At 43.3% G+C, this 18,690-nt stretch overlaps 1 protein-coding gene across 1 annotated transcript in view; it reads right to left on the bottom strand.

The window, feature by feature from the left end:
- The window catches only part of LOC137324264 (synaptosomal-associated protein 25), a 45,645-nt gene that overhangs the window by 10,703 nt on the left and 16,252 nt on the right, over positions 1-18,690 (bottom strand). Inside the window, exon 3 of the mRNA XM_067988407.1 lies at positions 16,329-16,377. Within this exon, the coding sequence (XP_067844508.1) occupies positions 16,329-16,377 (49 nt within the window). The remainder of the gene's footprint in view (positions 1-16,328; positions 16,378-18,690) is intronic.

The raw sequence follows: 18,690 nt of genomic DNA, 5'->3' as shown, positions 1-18,690 counted from the left end.
TATGCTCCTGGACTCCCTGAGATCACCCCATAGGCCTCTTAGAGTTTGAAACCTGTGCTGTTAGGTGATAGGAACGTTACAGAAATGTGAAGCAATCCACTGGAAATGAACAACTCTCTCAGTGCTCCAAATGAAAGACGTATTCTGTCCAACTGTTAATCAATTTTCTTTACAGCTGTAATAAAACAATGTATTCCACAATAGAAATCAACTGGAAAGTTAAAAAAAAACAGCAACGCAAATAGCCAAATGGAACTGCAGTTAGCCGCTCCACTGAGATCTCAATTGCCCGCTGTAAGCACGACGTGGTTGTGATCATTTAGCAGCAGAGCTGAAAAGCGTGCCATGGAGGATTTTCAAAACTGACTCTTTGTGATAGCTTTAACCGTCAACAGCTCATTGAAGCATAAGAAAGCATAATGATAATAGAATGCATGTGTTATGTTAATTGACCAGCCAATGGGTGTCTGAGTTTTTAGCTTAGTGAGTTGCAACTTCCTGGGCAATCACCTGATGCGTTTATTTAAAAGTCATAACAGTCTATGTGAGCAACGTGCAGGATAAGGAGATTAAACCCACTGATCCTGAGTGCTGTAAATCGATAAGCACCTTTTGTGTTCATTGCAGAAAGGAACAGAGCAGAGGTTAAAATGGTGGTTCAATGGAAGCAAAATTAAATCTTATAATGAAGATCAGAGCCATTCCCCAAAATCTATTATTCTTCAAAATTATTCTGGAGAATACTTTATTACGTAGCATGTTTCCCACACATATTTAAAACTGAAGGGATATTTACTTCATTTTATCAGATTACTTTCAAAAATCATATAAGTCCCCAGTAAAAAAAATTGAACAGCACCTCCAACAGAATTATTCGGTAATATATATCAGTGAAGCATCCCATCAAAGGTTATTCGACGAGTTTAATTTTTTATCATGCAACTTGCAATGATGCCAATCTGCACCACAACATTCAAATGTACATTCACTCATTTTTGTTGTAATTATAAAGAAGATTTCAGGTTTATAGAATCATAGAAATTTACGGCACAGAAGGAGGCCATTCGACCCATCGTGTCTGTGCTGGCCGATAAAGAGCTATCCAGCCTAATCCCACTTTCCACCTCTTGGTCCGTAGCCCTGTAGGTTACGGCACTTCAAGTGCGCATCCAAGCACCTTTTTAAATGAGTTGAGGGTTTCTGCCTCTACCACCCTCTCAGGCAGTGAGTTCCAGACCCCCACCACCCTCTGGGTGAAAAAAATTTTCCTCAGCTCCCTTCTAATCCTTCTACCAATTACTTTAAATCTATGCCCCCTGGTTATTGACCCCTCTGCTAAGGGAAATAGGTCCTTCCTATCCACCCAATCTAGGCCCTTCATAATTTTATACACCTCAATTAAATCTCCCCTCAGCCTCCTCTATTGCAAAGAAAACAACCCCAGCCTATCCAATCTTTCCTCATACCTAAAATTCTCCAGTCCTTTCTGCACAAATTATACTCCCTTATCCCTACAAAAAATATATGACTGCCTTTGTGACTGTGATATGGAATTTTATGCGATGCAGCTTTGATTTTTCTTTAACTGTTATTCTGTTATATGGGCAGTACTTAATTTTCCATATATTATTATTCCCTCCTACAATACTAAACTTTAAAATAATGATGCCTTAAGCTTCCTTATAAAATCATCATGACCAGCAAGCTTTACTATTGGACAGCTTGTCTGCCTACATCACAACAGTGACTATACTTCAAAAGAATTTCATTGGCTGTGAAGCAGTTTGGGATGTCCTGAGGACATGAAAGGAGCTATATAAATGCAGATTCTTTCTTTCTCTCTCTACCTCAACAGCACCTTCATTTACATGGATTCATGGCAGCACAATATTTATTGTAATAGAAATAATTGTTAGAACTGATGGATAGATGTTGTATAACAATTTACCCTCTATTGTAATTTTGAGTTTTTATAAAATGATTTCTCTCAGCAGTTTCTGTAATCAGATCTAATTCCCATACAAACAGGAAGCAGTATTTTTACAGGAATCTGCATCTGCAGAATGTGTGACCTATAGGATTAACAATTACCCTGTCTGAAGCAATCTGTGTACTGGATTAATCACAGCCTAATGCCAGGATGTCATGCGTTTGGGAACTGGTGGAATATGAAACATGGTATAGAATTTCGCAGGGTAAAGCTACTCAAATATTTACTGAGAGTACAATGGAAATATGAAACGTAAAAGAATTTGCAAATGCTATCAATACAAAACAATGTAGAAATGTAATGAACAATGTCCATAATGGGATAATGACCCATTTCAATAAATCCTCCAGAAGTATTGTGAAAGCCTTTTCCATTTTGAAAAACATAGTGCTTAGGATTTTATCCCCAAAGAGGGAGCAGCACTGAGAACAAACTTTCCTACAACACTGGGTCTGCCCAATTGAAACGGGCAAACCCAGCAGTATAACAGTAGCAGTGACCGTTTCGATACCTAGTCTAATGTTGACTGTTTTGTGTATTGATTGGGAAACACAAAGGGGACAATGGCAGACTATGTTGTAGTCAGAGATGACTCACCTTTCAGAATACAGGACAGGTACTATACTCTACCCTTGGCAAACGCTGGTGACAAGACATCGCTAGACACGGACACTGGATTGCCCAAGTGAATGGGATTGGACGAGCAGCAGAAATCTTCACATTTTGAAATCTCAAGCTATCAAAGTTTTTGTCAAGTCACTTGGGCTTTGATAGATCAAGGTTTCATTGTAGTTTATTTTCTCTATCTTAAAATTCAAAATTCATGCCATTATTTCATACTAAATGTGTAAGAACCCTCTTATCTAATTTTCTCTTCATATTTAAGATTAACTAAAGGCATTTTCTGGGAGATGCCATAGATTCTTGCCTCCCTCTGTCTGCTCCCATAAGGCACCCAAACGATGGGGCACCCCAAGAAAGCTGGTACCATCTTGGTGTAAATGTTCAACTTGCTGCACAGATGTAAAACTGGCATCGTGGATCAGCCGTTTGTTATAGGAACCCGCCCGATTTTGATTTCAAATGGAACTGAAAATCAGGTGCTTTTTATAATGGGCGTCTGACCTGCAACGTCAGTGTTACACCTGTGCGGCAAGTTGAGAATCTACTCCAGTGTGTAGATGGGCTTGTAGCTGGTGATAAGGCCTCTCATACAGACATCAAGGAATGTCCTACCAAAAGATAGTATAGAGACGGAGGAAGGGTTGTACAAACTGCAGTTTGGGAGGGGAGGTTTGTTACTGAAATGAGCTGGGTCAGAACAGCACAAAATTGGCAAAGAAATTTAGAAATAATGATTGTCAACCAGAGTGGCCTCCTTGTTATGTGAAGGAAATAAAACCAGAAAATGCTGGAAATACACAGCAGATCAGTAAGCATCTGCAAAGAGTGTGCACATGCTTCATCAGATGAACATAAACACCCACAATGTCTTTCCTCTTTTCCCATCATTTTCTATTTTCATTTCAGATTTCGAGCATTTGCAGTTTTTCCTTTGTGTTATTTTATCAAGAATTTGCCTGGCTCCCAAAACCCAGAATGGTTTATTGTACTTAAAACCTAGGGACCTCAGCACATGCAGGGCCTAATGGGTAAATCGGGATTACTGTACTTCATTTTCATTGAGCTGTTTACCACAAAAAATGTCACCCCACCGCTGGAAATTTCTACTAACTAGCTGTTAGAGAAATGTTAAAGGATCACGTTTACAGGTGCATTGTGCTTGGTTGTTATTCTTTAATTACTGCTCGTGAAATCGCTTTTTCAGGAAACAGACATTTCAAAATCACGTGTTCCCATTATTTTGCTACTGAACTGTAAATTACAACGGAAAGCACAGATTTAACCAGTTTTGAAACATGAGGAAAATGTGGCTCAACCGTATCAGATCAAATTGACTTGTTCAAAAATAAAATCAGCTCTGCCTTACTCATTCCTAAGAACACTTGATGCATGTTTTTTGAGGTAACAGAGAGGGTAGATGAGGGCAATGTGGTTGATGTGGTGTTTATGGACTTTCAAAAGGCGTTTGATAAAGTGCCGCAGAATAGGCTTGTCATCAAGATTGAAGCCCATGGAATAAAAGGGGCAGTAGCAGCATGGATACAACATTGGCTAAGTACAGGAAGCAGAAGGTAGTGGTGAACAGTTGTTTTTCAGACTGGAGGGAGGTGTACAGTGGTGTTCCCCAGGGGTCAGTGCTGGGACCACTGCTTTTCTTGATATATATTAATGACTTGGATTTGAGTGTATAGGGCACAATTTCCAAATTTGCAGCTGACACAAAACTGGAAATGTAGTGAACAGTGAGGAGGATAGTGATAGACTTCAAGAGGATATAGACAGGCTGGTGGCATGGGCGGACATGTGGCAGATGAAATTTAACGCAGAAAAATGCGAAGTGATACATTTCGGTAAGAAGAATGAGGAAAGGCAATATAAACTAAAGGGCACCATTCCAAAAGGGTACAGGAACAGAGAGATCTGGGGGTATATGTACACAAATCAATGAAGGTGGCAGGGCAGGTTGAGAAAGTGGTTCAGAAAGCATACCAGATTCTGGGCTTTATAAATAGAGGCATAGAGTACAAAGGTATGGAAGTCATGACAAACTTTTATAAAACACTGGTTCGGGCACAACTGGAGTATTGTGTCCAGTTCTGGACACCGCACTTTAGGTAAGATGTGAAGGCCTTAGAAAGGGTGCAGAAGTGATTTACTAGAATGATTCCAGGGATGAGGGATTTTAGTTACATGGATAGACTGGAGAAGCTGGTGTTTTTCTCCTTGGAACAGAGAAGGTTGAAAGGAGATTTGATAGAGGTATTCAAAATCATGAAGGGTCTAGACAGAGTAGATAGAGAGAAACTGTTCCCATTGGCGGAAGGGTCAAGAACCAGAGGACATAAATTTAAGATGATTGACAAAAGAGCCAAAGGTGACATGAGGAAAAACTTTTTTACACATCGAGTGGTTAGGATCTGGAATGCACTGCCTGAGGGGGTGGTGAAGATAAATTCAATCACGGCTTTCAAAAGGGAATTGGATAAGTACTTGAATGGAAAAAATTTGCAGGGCTACGGGGATAGGGCGGGGGAGTGGGACTAGCTGGATTGCTCTTGCATAGAGCCAGCACGGGCTCGATGGGCCAAATGGCCTCCTTCCGTGCTGTAGCCTTTCTATGATTCTATGTTTTGTGATTAAGTATCTTCTTTGAGTTAGGCTCATAGATTCTCATGAATATGTTTAATTGCTGTGGATAGGAGTTACTGCCTTAAACTATTCCTATTTTGAATACTGCATTGCAATTCATCTGGCACATTTTGACTTAGCACCTTGAGGCTTGCTCACTGGGTGTCAGTGACACCATTGGGTTCAGAGCTCCATTTGCATCCCTGAGTGTTGAGGTGTTACAGATTCACACGATTGACATTTGCTTTACGAACATACAAAATTGACCAGCAGGAAAAGACCAGATGGTCCATCAAGCCTACCCCATACTCATGACAGCCAGAGCATCATGACTCACTCCCTTCCTCCCTTTCTCCACCCACCCCCCCACCACCCACAGCGCTGAAATCTCCAGGGAGAGGCAAAAAAGAGCAGAGAAAAAACACAGGGCCAATAAGGGAAAAAATACTCTGGAAAATTCCTCTCCGACCCCCTCGGGCTGTCGAGACCAGTCCAGGAGATCACATGGACCGAGTGTAATCTATAAAGACACTTACCTTCCATATGATGCACTCTCTGCCCTAGTCAAGAACTAGTCCAGCTCTCTCTTGAAGGCAACACAGAGGGGACAATTTTCGGATGGCCGAGCGGGTGCGTTGAGGGCGGGAGGGCTCCGAAAATGGCGGAATCCCGGAGCGGGTTCGGAGCCCGGCTCCAACCTGCTCACTTCCGGGTTCCCCAATGACGTGTTTGGGTGCGCGCGCAGCTCCCACATGCGGGACTCCCACCGGCAATTAAAGCCGGCGAGATGATAATTTAGATACTTATTTATTTAGTTGAGGTACTTGACAGACCTCATTGAGTGGAGATTTTGGCAGGGGTGCAATTTTGAAGGATCCTCAGCGTGTTTTCCGTGCTGTGGGAAACACTCCCTGTTGGAGCAGACATGTTTCAGCCAGCAGCCAGTGGGAGATGCAAAGGATTTTTTGACAGTTGGGGGGAAAACCTCATTTATTGCAGCCGGGCACTTATCACTTCAGACAGGTTTTGGCTGCAACACCTTTGTCTTTCCACTCAAAATTATTCATTTATACCCTAAACTCTGCGTGCAAACATATTTACCTACTTTTCAGACTCCCTCAAACTCACACCGTCAGGATGGGGGGCGCCATAGCTGCATTCATCACTTCCTTCGAGGACGAGCAACATCACCAGCCTCGCCAGGCACGCCGTCCACCTCCGCCACGTGGAGCTCCACAACACAGTGCTGCGCCACAGGCATCTGCACAAAATAGTCGTGCAACTACACATACACCCACTGTAGGGTGACCCAATGGGTGGCATCAAGTGTGGGTGTTCATGGAGAACCTCATGAAAGGGACTTATTACACAAGCCAGTCAAGAATGGCCAAGACGTGGCAGTAGTGGTGACAATAATAATATTTAATGTGCCATTAACAAAAATCAAATATAAATAAAAAACATGACAAACCGTCAAGCACCCTTGTGCATCCCCATTGAGCTCACAAAACCTTTGCCTTACGCCTCCAACTACTCCTACGTGGTGCTTCCCCTGTGGCTGCAGCAGAGATAGTGGCAGGTTGCTCTTGTTCATGCCCTGACTGATTAGATGCTTTGGGCCGACTCCCTCTGGGTTTCAGTGCCTGTGAGGGGGCCCCTCCAAAGACTGCTCCACCTGCACCTGTGCAGGGGCGAAATCAATCACCTGGAGAGGAGGCAGCATTGTGGATACTGGTTGAGAGGGGGGCAGAGGGTGAGATGTGGGAGCGCTTTGAGTGGCGTCCCCACTTCCATGTCCCCTTTTGCCATCATCCCTCTCCTGGGCCAGGCCCACATCACTCCTACCACCCTGCTGGACGACAGTTTGGAGGACATGTGTGAAGCCTTGTAAGGCCAGTGCTAGTGTATCTGCCTGCCCATTTAAGGCAGCAGAAAGTTGCTCACCCTGAGTCCAAAGGGCCATTGTCAGGGCCTCAATGGACTCATTGGTGAGCCGTGCTTGAAGCTTGATGGAGGCTAGCCTTCCCTCCATCGTAGACATTCCCGCACTTACCCACGACACTATCTCAGAGATGCCCTCACGTCCTCGTGACAGTATCCCAGAGATCCCCCCCTGTACCTGTGCCACCATTCTACTCATGCAGGAGCTGGATTCCTCCATCCTCTGCGCGATTGTGGAGAGTGAGCGTGGCTCCTGTTCCAGCACCTCGCAAATGTGCTGCTGCCCCTCGATCATTCTCCTTTTAAAGGATGGCCCCCAGGGTTCAGCATCTGTGTCCAGCTGAGCAGAGCCTGGAGAAGAATGCTCCCACCAATGCGGACTCTCCACAGCGCCCCTGCCACCACTGTCTGCTCGTATTCACATGTGTGTGGTGACTCACCATGTGCGACCCCAACTAAGTGAGGACGGGGACCCACCGAGGTGTGTGTATCTGTGCTGGTGGATGGCTCGCTCAGATGTGACGGTGCCCCCTCAGAGGCCGGCAGGTCCTCTGAGGAATCGCCCTCCGCCGTCACGGCGGTCGCTGAAGGCCCTGTAAGAGAACAGAAGGCAATATTAAGCATGATGACAGATGTTGAGGTGCTGAAGATGGCAAGGCATGTTAACATCATTTGCTATTGTGAGTGCTGAAAGTTAAAGTTCTGTCACCAGCTGTTTGTCGGGTGGCAGTCTTGGCGTCCCCGATGGACAGGCACTTGAGGGTGCGGCTCAATTCGAGAGCCTCCTGCTCCGCGTCCATGAGGATGACCTGCTGTTGCGGCCCCCCCTCCAGTCTTCGCCCTCTCCCGTGCATTCTGGGCTCTCTTCTCCTGTAAGGGGAGAAAGTAGAGAGGCGTGAGTGAGGGATGGTGACGTGGCCAACCGCTGAATGCATTGGTTTGGGTGAGGCTGACCATGAAAGAGATGCATCAGAGGGTGAGTATGAGACAGAGCCATGACATTGTATGAGGATTGGGTTGAGTGATAGTGGTGGGATGAGCACTGGGGAGGTGAGTAAATGCAGGTAAGTTGAGGATGGGGTTTGAGTGGGTGTGAGGAGTGATGTGATAGAGTAGTGTTGGCAGTGCAGAAGGAGTTGTGGGGTGGGGGCGGTGATGCGGAAGACGGAGTGTAGGAGAATGAGTAAGTGTACTCACTTTGGCTGACCTAGTTAGGTCATTGAAGCGCTTCCTGCACTGGATCCATGTGCGGGAGGCGTTGCTGCTGCTGGTGACCTCCTCTGTCACCTCGAGCCAGGCCTTCTTGGTGGCGGAGAGAGTCCACTTCCTCCCGTCCGCCGGGTAGAAAATATCCCTCCTCCTCCTCACCCCAGCCAGTCAGACCTGGAGTGAGGCATCAGTAGATCTGGGAGCAGCCTTTCCCCTGGGCTGCTCCATTCTATAATTTTGGTTCTTTGCTGCAGGAGCTGCGTCGGAGGACTACCCCTTTAAATAGGGCTCCTCCAGCTGACAGCCTGTGATGCGGGTGCGCAGTCCACCCTCTGCACAGGTCTCCGACAACCCGGAAGCCACGTTCAGTGGCTTCAACTTACCCGCGATCGCGTGGGGAACGGACGGATTTCACTGGGCCGGGTTACCCATGCGCCCGGTCGCCACCCCGCTGCCATCCCACCTCCCTGGTAATATCGGGGCCAGAAAGTTAGCACTCACCGCAGCAGTTCATTGTTATGGGTGCTTAGTGCTGGACTAGATTTGCTTTTATAATTGGTAGTATTTTCATTTGAATTCTCCTTTATCCTGGCTGTAGTCTCATAAACCCAGCATTTGATCCCTCTATGAGTTTGCTGCTGAGATAAGGGAGGCAGATTTGGCAGCATTAACATCAGGAGTCAGCTCACGGATGCCGATCTCCCAGAATCTAAATTAAATGGCGCCAATAATAAAAACAGCTTTGATAATGTTCTGCAGCTAAAAAGAAAAATGCAAAGTGTTGGGATTCTTGAAGAAAGACAGAAAATACTGGAAACAGGCAACAAGTTGATCAGCATCAAAAATGAGGAGAACCTGACATTTCGATGATTGATAACGCTCCTGTGAAGCACCTTGGGACGTTTCACTCCATTAAAGGCACTGTCTAAATGCAAGTTGTTGTTGATGTGTGATCTTTCTGGTGACTTGTTTCCTTTCGGATCAAAGGTCACTCCCGAAATGCGAACCTATTTTTGTTTGGGTTCAGATGCTGATTGGCCTGCCGTGTATTTTCTGCTTTATTTCTTTCAGAGCGATGGCGTGCAGCTACTGCGTTGATTGGTCTTTTGCCTGCAGTTTCACCTTGTTAGTTCCTCGAGATGCTTCGGGCATTCCAAAACTGGGTTTTCAAATATATAATTCCTCGAAACTGCGAGTGCACGTGGGCCATGCCTTAAAAAAGGCCAGGAGCATTTTGAGTTTTAGAAATAGGGGCATATAGTACTTGAGCAAAAGAAATAATGAAAATTCATGCTAGGCAATCATTAGGCCTCAGTTAGAGTACTGTGTGCAGTTTCGGGTACCACATTATAAAAAGACCATTAAAGCCATAGAAAATGTGTAGCATAGATGTGTCAGAATCACACCAGAGATGACAAACTATGGTTATGATGAAAGATGAGATGCTAGGACTATTTCCACTGGAGCAGAGAACGTTAAGAAGAGATTTAATGGAGGTTTTTAAAATTATGAAGGTTTTGATAGGTTGAATAGGGAACGACTATTTCCTCTGTTTGGCAAGTCAGTGATGAGGGACCATCAATTAAAAAATTTTCATGAGGAGAGAGGTTAGGAGGAATTCTTTACACAGACTTTTAAAACACACACATTTACTAAGTGATATGACACTCCCATTGCTGTGGGACCTGAAACAGGAGAATAGTTAGGTCAATCAGTCTTTGTACAGTTTTCTAGATGGATTGATCTCTGGGTGCATTCTCTGAATGGTGTCTTCTTGAACCTGGATTTAAAATTTCACTATGGAGATTCACAGAATTGAAAGGATGTAGATACAAGTTTACTTAACTGAAACTCTAGCTCTGAAATGTTACTGTGCAATGTTAATGTACCAATGTCTGATGTCATATGAAATTGCTTTTCCCCCTATCTTAATGTTAACATGTTATTTTAAGTTGATTAATGCCTCTGTCAAAATAGTGGACAAAGCATTTTCATATGAACGTACATCGTGCCATGTAATCATTAGGCCCGTGATCTTAAAACTCGATGACAATAATACAAACGACTAAGCTTTAAACACGAAAGACCTTTTTTCTAATTAAGTCTTGGATATGTGGGACAGAGTGCTGTTAAAAACGATTAGAGCTGTGTTGAGTCCATCCTTTAAAAGAGTGACAGATAAATATCTGGCTAAGTACAGAACTGAAGGTCATAACTTTAGGTTTAGATAAGAGGGGAGCCATGCTTGCAGAGAGTGAGGGTCAGAGAATCGGGCCACAATGTTACTCCATGAATGCAGTGCTCCACTGGGAGTGTGAAATTAAAAACTTTATTTAACTGTTTTTGGGGCTAATTTTCTTTTCCAGGCCCATGCTCAACAGCCAACAGGCATCGGGCCTCTTGCTGGACCAGAATGTTCAACTTTCCTGGCTTGGGCACACTCCCATATCAGGCTTCCCTCTGGCAGGGCTTTGCACTGGGACTGGGGGGTGGAAACAGGTGCATAGCTGCAGGACTAACCACTGGAGTCGAGGCCTTCTAGCCGTTGCAATGGGACGGGGAAGACTGACAATAAAATTAATTACATAGTGTCTTCCTGTTTCTTTGGGGTGCTCCTGGGACACCCCCCTGACCCCCGACTCAAATCGACTATACTCCAGGGAATACAAGTCAAGTTTATGCAACATTTACCTGTCCCAGCGGTGAAAGGCCAGTGTGCAATACATGATGACACCCAGTTCACCTTTCAAATGATAATGAAAAAAAACCTCATTATCTGAAATCCTCTCCAATTATCTGGAACTCAATTTGATTCATATTAATCTCTGGAGTGTAATCGATGGCTAATATATCTCTCCTCAGTATAGTCTCTGTGTTTTCAATTAAATTTGAAGACATGCCATGTCACTCCAGGGCGCCCATTTTATTGTAATCCTTAGTTGGTCTGTATCCAGATTTAATGTTTAGCTGAACTAGCTATGGAATAAATTAAAACGCATTTTTCTCCAAGATACCAATAACTTGAAAGTGGTTCCATTTGGTGTAATGGTCCAGATCATTATGCTACATTTTTGTTTATGGGAAGTGTAATTTCTTTTAAAGATCCCAGCTTTCATCTATAACGACATGTTGTGCTCTAATTTTTCAAACTTTCTGATTTGGTTCAGCCAAGCTCTGCAACATCAGCCCTGATTTTATCAAAACAACTTTTAATGAGATGCTTAAATAGCATAAACTATGGGCTGCATGACATAGTATTTGAGAACAATATCCTTGCAGTTCTGAGGCTAAGGGTTTGAATTCAAACCAGATTAATGGGACAATAAAGTCTCTTCTCCCTGCTGGTGGTAAGGATCCTATATAAAATAAGTTTGTACAGTGTCAACCTGGTTGAACGCAGAGTGCATGAAGAACCACAATTGGGCACAGACTGACAAACTTACTGAAAAAGGCCGTGAGGACGATTCCGAGGGAAATTAAATCATTTAGATTAACACGGTAAACATTGCTCTGTTGAGGCTGGGGTTAGGGCACGTTGTTGGGGTAGAGTAGAGAAAGCTATAGATGCATTTACTGTATATTGAACTTGTAGCATTGCTGTGAAGCAACAGTATAATTCTGGGCTGGATACTGCCCTGACTCTGGAGGGGGGGGGGGGGTTCACGACCTCATGAAGGAAGCGGGCTCACGTCACTTGGGTTGGACATTGCATGGAGTATAACTCCAGAGCGGTGTCAAACCTGGTTTTAAAGTACTCAGAGCCTCCTGGGCACTTTCTGAACATACTCAGAGCCTATTTAAATGTATTGAGCATGGATGCTCATTGCCAGCACTCTCAAGACGACTAACATTTAAGGCTGGGAGCGGAGCATGCATGCACAGAGCTCTCATTTGGATCTGTACTGTTCAATCCTCACCTGCCATCCCCCCTGTCGATAAAACCCCCTCCTTGGTCCCAGCAGTCCTGAAAGCAGTGCATCCTATGTGGTATTTGATTGTCTCAGCCGTGGCTTTCCCTGGAACCCATAGGTGTTCAAACTGCAGTCTCTGGTCAAAAGGAGATCCCAGGGGTCCCCAAGAGCATCAGATTTCTGTCCATCTGTTAGATTTCTGTTTGTTTTTTGTACGTGTTGATTTATTAGAATGTTATTTCTATTGCTGCATATATACTAATAAAACAGATTTTGGCTATGATAGTGCTGTTTTCTTTGGCTAACTGACAATGTCTTTCAGAAGTTAGGACTGGGAGTGTGTTAATATTTGGAGAGGCTCTCCTGATTGTGTTAATTTTTGCAGTATGTCCCCCACACGGATACGTTTGAAACCCACTGCTGTAACCACCAATCCCATTAAAGCCAAGAGTGCTGTATTTCTTCTCCATTAATCTTATTTGAAATTCCTTCTTTGATTTGCTTAACAAAAAGAGAAAGAAAACGGCCGGTTATTGATTAGCTCAAAAATGGAAAGACAATGATTTTGTAAACTTATTACACAAGTTCACGGTTCCATATCTGAGTTCTGACAAAGGGTCATCGACCTAAAATGTTAACTCTGTTTCTTTCTTCACAGATGCTGCCTGACCAGCATTTTCTGTTTTTATTTCATATCTGGTTTAGTGATTATTCCCACTAATCACATTGGTGCTGCAACTATTGCAGTTTGTAAGGTAGTGGCTTGGCATTTACTGGGTGTTGTATATTGAATGCTTTCCAACACTGCTGTCTCCTGCTCAGAAAAAAAAGCCGCTGGAAATTCCTGGAAGTCGTCAGACCAAATCAGGCGGAAAGAGTGTTCTTGTCTTCAGTCCAAACAAAAGATTACCTTTGATACTTTCCTCCATGCGTTAACCCTTTGGTAAACAGGTTTATAAAGAATGTGCTCATAAACACTAATGTACAGAGGAAAATATCTGAGTGGTTCATTTTTTGTAGTATATTTAAATTTATAGGCAATGTTTGTAATATTTAGTGGTTACCAGTGTAAAACCCTATCTGATTGTTTTCCTAATTTTTGTACCCACCAGCTCTATCCTTTAAAAATAATAATTTCAATAGGTCATCTAATAATGCAATCATAATTAAAATTTTATTTTTTTCCATATTAAAATGGATATCATGTGCATCCATGCCACCATTTTGTGCCATAAACTATTTTCTTGTAAATCTTTGTCTGGATAATACACCCAGCTGCATGCTGACATAGCTGATAATCCTAAGTACACATTGATCAAAAATTAAAAAGAAAATCTTGTTTCAGATTATTGCCTGCACTTGCAAAGAATGTATGGACTGACGTTCTCTCTCTCTCTCTCTGTCCATATCTCGTTCTCTTTGTCTCCAACTGTCTCACGCTTTAATTTGTCTTTTTCTTTCTCTTTCCCTCTGTAATGCCTCATTCATTAGGCCACTAGGAATTGGTTGCCCCCAGTAAGTTCTCATAGGCAAACATTTAATCTGAATTCTCATCTGTAATATTTATACGAGTGAGAAGTCAGATACCTAAATTCTGATTTGACAGTCCGTATGTGCGCTTTCCAAATTCAAAGCTTGAACGACAAGATTGATACACATGCATGAGCAAACTCCGCAAAAGAATGAAGGACTTAGATGCATATCCATCCACAGATCACCAGATACTTGGACATACCACTAAATCGACGGAGAAAAAGATGCACTGAATTACCGCCCCAACAAAAGAAATAAAGTGTATTTTTTATTATGTGGGCTAATACTACCTAACAAAAACTGCACATTCTTTCTTTATAAATTTCGGCTGATGCCGTGACATTTTGCTGCGAAAACCATCAGCAACTGTTGGTTTTGCTTTGCAATACACAACATACAAAAGGTATTGGTCGGAATTTCCTCCAACAGTGTAACAAAGATAGGCCGAAATTTACGCCGATTTTGCCGGCAGAAATTTATGCCGAAATTTCCAGAGTATCTCATTAGCATTTGTCGGAACACAAAAAATGAGCGTAAAACATGGAAAAATCAGTGTAAACAATCGAGGCCCGAGGAAAGCATGGAACGTCCGCCATTTTTATCATACAGTGCCTCTTTATCATGATGTCATGAAAATTTATGTTTGAAACCACCAATTCATCATTTATGTACATTAAGCACAGCATGTTTAAGAAAATGCAATCTTTGAAGCTTTTCTCTTTTTAATGTAATAGATTCTGATGTCACAAAAAAGCATTCAGAGATCAAAAATACAGTGCAGGGATCAGTGAGGAAAAATAAGAAAGAAAAATCACTGGAAAAAATCGCTATAAAACATCAGAAGTATCACTTTGGTTCCTGCTACACCTGAAATTTTGGGCATAAATTTACACCTTTTCAGCAATGGTGCTCTCTGGTATTTTGCATGGGAGCCGAGCTACATTAATGAGAAAAGTGGCATTTCGGCGGGTGCAGATCAAGAACAGCGCAAATGATTGAGGAACTTAGGGCATAGCAAGGCTCTGGCGTAAAACCCACGTAAGTCACGTACATACGAATTTGCTCTGGAAAGAAAACGGTACAATTCGACAATTACGCCATTGTTGTGCAGGAAATTACAAGGAAATTTCGAGCAATCAATAAAAGGAAATTCCAATGCACATAAACCATTAAGTTTAGTTATCAATGCTGCAATAGTCTAACTATCCCAAGGCTATATCAATATAACCTATAAAAACAACGACAACTTGCATTTATGTAGCACCTTTAACTTAGATAAACACCTCAAGGTTCTTTACGGAGGTGTGGCCAAGCCAAAGACAGAATGGTTAGGAAGAGTGACCAATAGCTTGGTTAAAGAGGTGGTTTGAAAGGAAGGTCTTAAAGGAAGAGAGGGAGGTGGAGAGGAATTCCAGAGTGTGGGACCTAGGTGGCTGAAAGCACATCTGCCACTGCTGAGGCAAAGGGGGGGGGGAAATGCACAAAAGGCCAATCAGAGGAAGAGTTACGGGGGCCGTAACAGTGCAACGACTGACGGAAAGTGAAGGTTTTGATGGGAACGAGGGCATCGAAGGTGATAGGGAGCGGCTGGTTGAGCAAATCAAAAGCTGCAGTAGCAACATGGTGAATGGAAGGCCAAAGGTGAGGCATTTGGGATTTAGAGAGTGCAGTTGTAAGCAACTTGGGGGGAGAGTTTTTTTCCAGGGATATATGCAGAAGGAAGTGTTGTGAGAGATACAAGAAAGTGGTTGCAGATGGTCCTTGTTGGTGATCAAGACCATGAGAGTAGAGAGGCCATGGGAGATGGTGAGGTGAATAGGTGACTGTGAACATGAGTACGGGAATTTATATGGAGGCATCAATTAAGACAGAACAGGAGAACAGTGAACTCAGAAGAGAGAGAGCAAGGAGGGTTGAGATGGATATTGCAACTGCAAAGGATAAGCAAGAAAACCACTGCGACTTCCCCGCTCAGAACTCAGTTAAAATCCAATCACAGTCTCATTGATGTAAACGACCCTGCTCTGCATAAATTCACGTGGCCCCACCTGCTTTAGGCGATCGAGTTGGACAACCCGCACAGAGTCAATAACTTTGGTAGTGCTGGCAATGCAGGTAAACAACTTGTACCACACATAATACTCATTGTGCTATCTACAGCCATTTCTTTTCATGGGTTAGAATTCAAGGGCGTAACTTTGACTTTGTGCTATAGTTTAAAATAGGCAATAGCGAATCGGCAGCACGTTTCACATCTCTCTCCATTTTTATTTCCATTGAAGTCAACAAAAATAAAAATCAGGAGAGATGTAAAACAAGCTGTCAATTCGCTAGCTTCCATTTTACACTATCGCACAAAGTCAAAATTACCCCCAAGTTGTTTGTCATTTAAAAAAAAATGCTTTACACATTTCAAGAGAATTCAAAACATAAAACGTCAAAGGACTCCTTTGCAAGATTTAATATCACAAATCAAAATATTTCAAGCTTACCTCCTTGTTCATCCAACATAACCAAAGTCCTGATACCAGCATCCTTACTCTATTCTCCAAATAATTGGAAAAAGGTGGAGGAAAGGATAGAAAGAGAAAGTCAGTTAGCGAACAAAAGTGTTTCAGAATGCCAAAAAAAAAATCGAGAGGAAATGAAGTTTAAAAAGAGAGTGTGTGGGTTTGACCACTGAAATCAATGATGGAGTCATGCCAGGTTATAATGCATTTAATGTTACAGTATCGTTATTAAACTGCAGTCATGTAGTCGCCCTGTCAAGTGTGAAAAAAATTGGTGATGTAGTCGCACTGATTATGACTTTATAATTGTGTTACCAAACCTACATGAATGAACAAATGGAAAGCTCGACAAAACTGTAATCTCAACGGTACCGATTTGTAGTCATATACATCGTAAACATCCACGTAATATAAGAATTAATCTTACAGTTAATAAGATGGTGTCGATTTTGAAAGATAAACTAAGGAAAAACTAAACACTTTGAAACTAATGGGGCGTAGTATTGATATATATTTATAATAATATTACAAATATTCTTAAATTAGTTATACTTTCATGTTAATCAGAATTAAAATGATAAGTTATGGATAGATTTTCAACACAAGTATTTAAAAAGCAACAGCAATAGTTGTTACTATTTCAAGCATAATTTAAATACTCTTGGGGGATAGATTCAACTCACAGCTGGCCATTTTTCGATTGTAAAATTGGCGTTAGATCTCTGAATCTGACGCATCGAAACTGCACCGGGTGTGCGCTGGACACCATATTGGGTTGGGCAACATTTAGTCATCTAGAGTGCCCACCTGAAACAGGCATTAGGCTCTTTAAATATGCAAATGAGGGGCCATTACATTGGTTGTAGGATCCTGAATGTAAAATTCAGACATAAAATGGGTGGAAATTCGCAGCTTAACTAGCGATCCTTAAAGGGACCGCTGGAGGCTATTCAAAAAAGGGCCCAGGAAATTTTCAGTTTTTATTTTTGTGGGAGCAGGAGTGCTCCTCCTGGGCCCACAGATAAAATTCAGACCCACTGCCGGCATGTTCGAGGTCCACCTTCAGCTTTTCCATTTATCACCATCTTTTGTGTTTTTTAATTATTTTCCTCCTCCTCTTTCGTTTTCAACCAATCTTCTTCCCCGCCCCCTCACTGTGCTGAAAGGATTGTCTCATCGCTGTGGTTAAAAGGCTCAATCGGCATTGATCGTCCTCCAACACCTCGCCCAAGGGGTCTTTGTTCATGTGCAAGTCCAGACAGTGAGTGTTGAGTCTGATCCTCCCCTCATCCTCTATCACCCAGCATCCACACTTCTAGCAGGGACCACTGGATAGTGATCAGTAGCAGGGACCTTGTCTGATTTTACCTTCTCCAACCCGAGGTTATGCCCGTTGTAGCACTCCTACCGCAAACTTGGCTGATTTCGCTAACTTAGCACAGACCAAGAATTGCATATGGAACTTTCCAGGCCAGCATGACTCAGTTACCCACTGGCCATAAGATAATGAGTCAATGGGAAGCCCACTTTCTGCTGACTAAATTTTCAACTGCGAAAGCCAGTTTGCCATTGTGCAAAATGCTCTTCAGCTTATCCTTACATTTCTCGGCAACACCTCCCAAACGTGCGGCCTCCACCATCTAGAATGACTAGATGGTGGAGGCCGCCTCCTGACTCCCCAAAGCCTTTCCACCATCTACAAGGCACAAGTCAGGAGTGTGATGGAATACTCTCCACTTGCCTGGATGAGTGCAGCTCCAACAACACTGAAGAAGCTCGACACCATCCAAGATAAAGCAGCCCGCTTGATTGGCACCCCATCCACCACCCTAAACATTCACTCCCTTCACCACCGGCGCACTGTGGCTGCAGTGTGCACCATCCACAGGATGCACTGCAGCAACTCGCCAAGGCTTCTTCGACAGCACCTCCCAAACCCGCGACCTCTACCACCTAGAAGGACAAGGGCAGCAGGCGCATGGGAACAACACCACCTGCACGTTCCCCTCCAAATCACACACCATCCCGACTTGGAAATATATCGCCGTTCCTTCATTGTCGCTGGGTCAAAATCCTGGAACTCCCTTCCTAACAGCACTGTGGGAGAACCGTCACCACACGGACTGCAGCGGTTCAAGAAGGCGGCTCACCACCACCTTCTCAAGGGCAATTAGGGATGGGCAATAAATGCCGGCCTTGCCAGCGACGCCCACATCCCGTGAACGAATAAAAAAAAAAAACTAGGGTGACAGGTTCGTGGGAACACCATCATCTCCAAGTTCCCCTCCAAGTCACACACCATCCAGACTTGGGACATATATCGACGTTCCTTCATAGTCACTGG

This window comes from Heptranchias perlo, chromosome 8 (genome assembly GCF_035084215.1).
Source record: "Heptranchias perlo isolate sHepPer1 chromosome 8, sHepPer1.hap1, whole genome shotgun sequence".
Classification (NCBI taxonomy): Eukaryota; Metazoa; Chordata; class Chondrichthyes; order Hexanchiformes; family Hexanchidae; genus Heptranchias; species Heptranchias perlo.
This window is presented reverse-complemented; position numbering and strand designations above follow the sequence as displayed.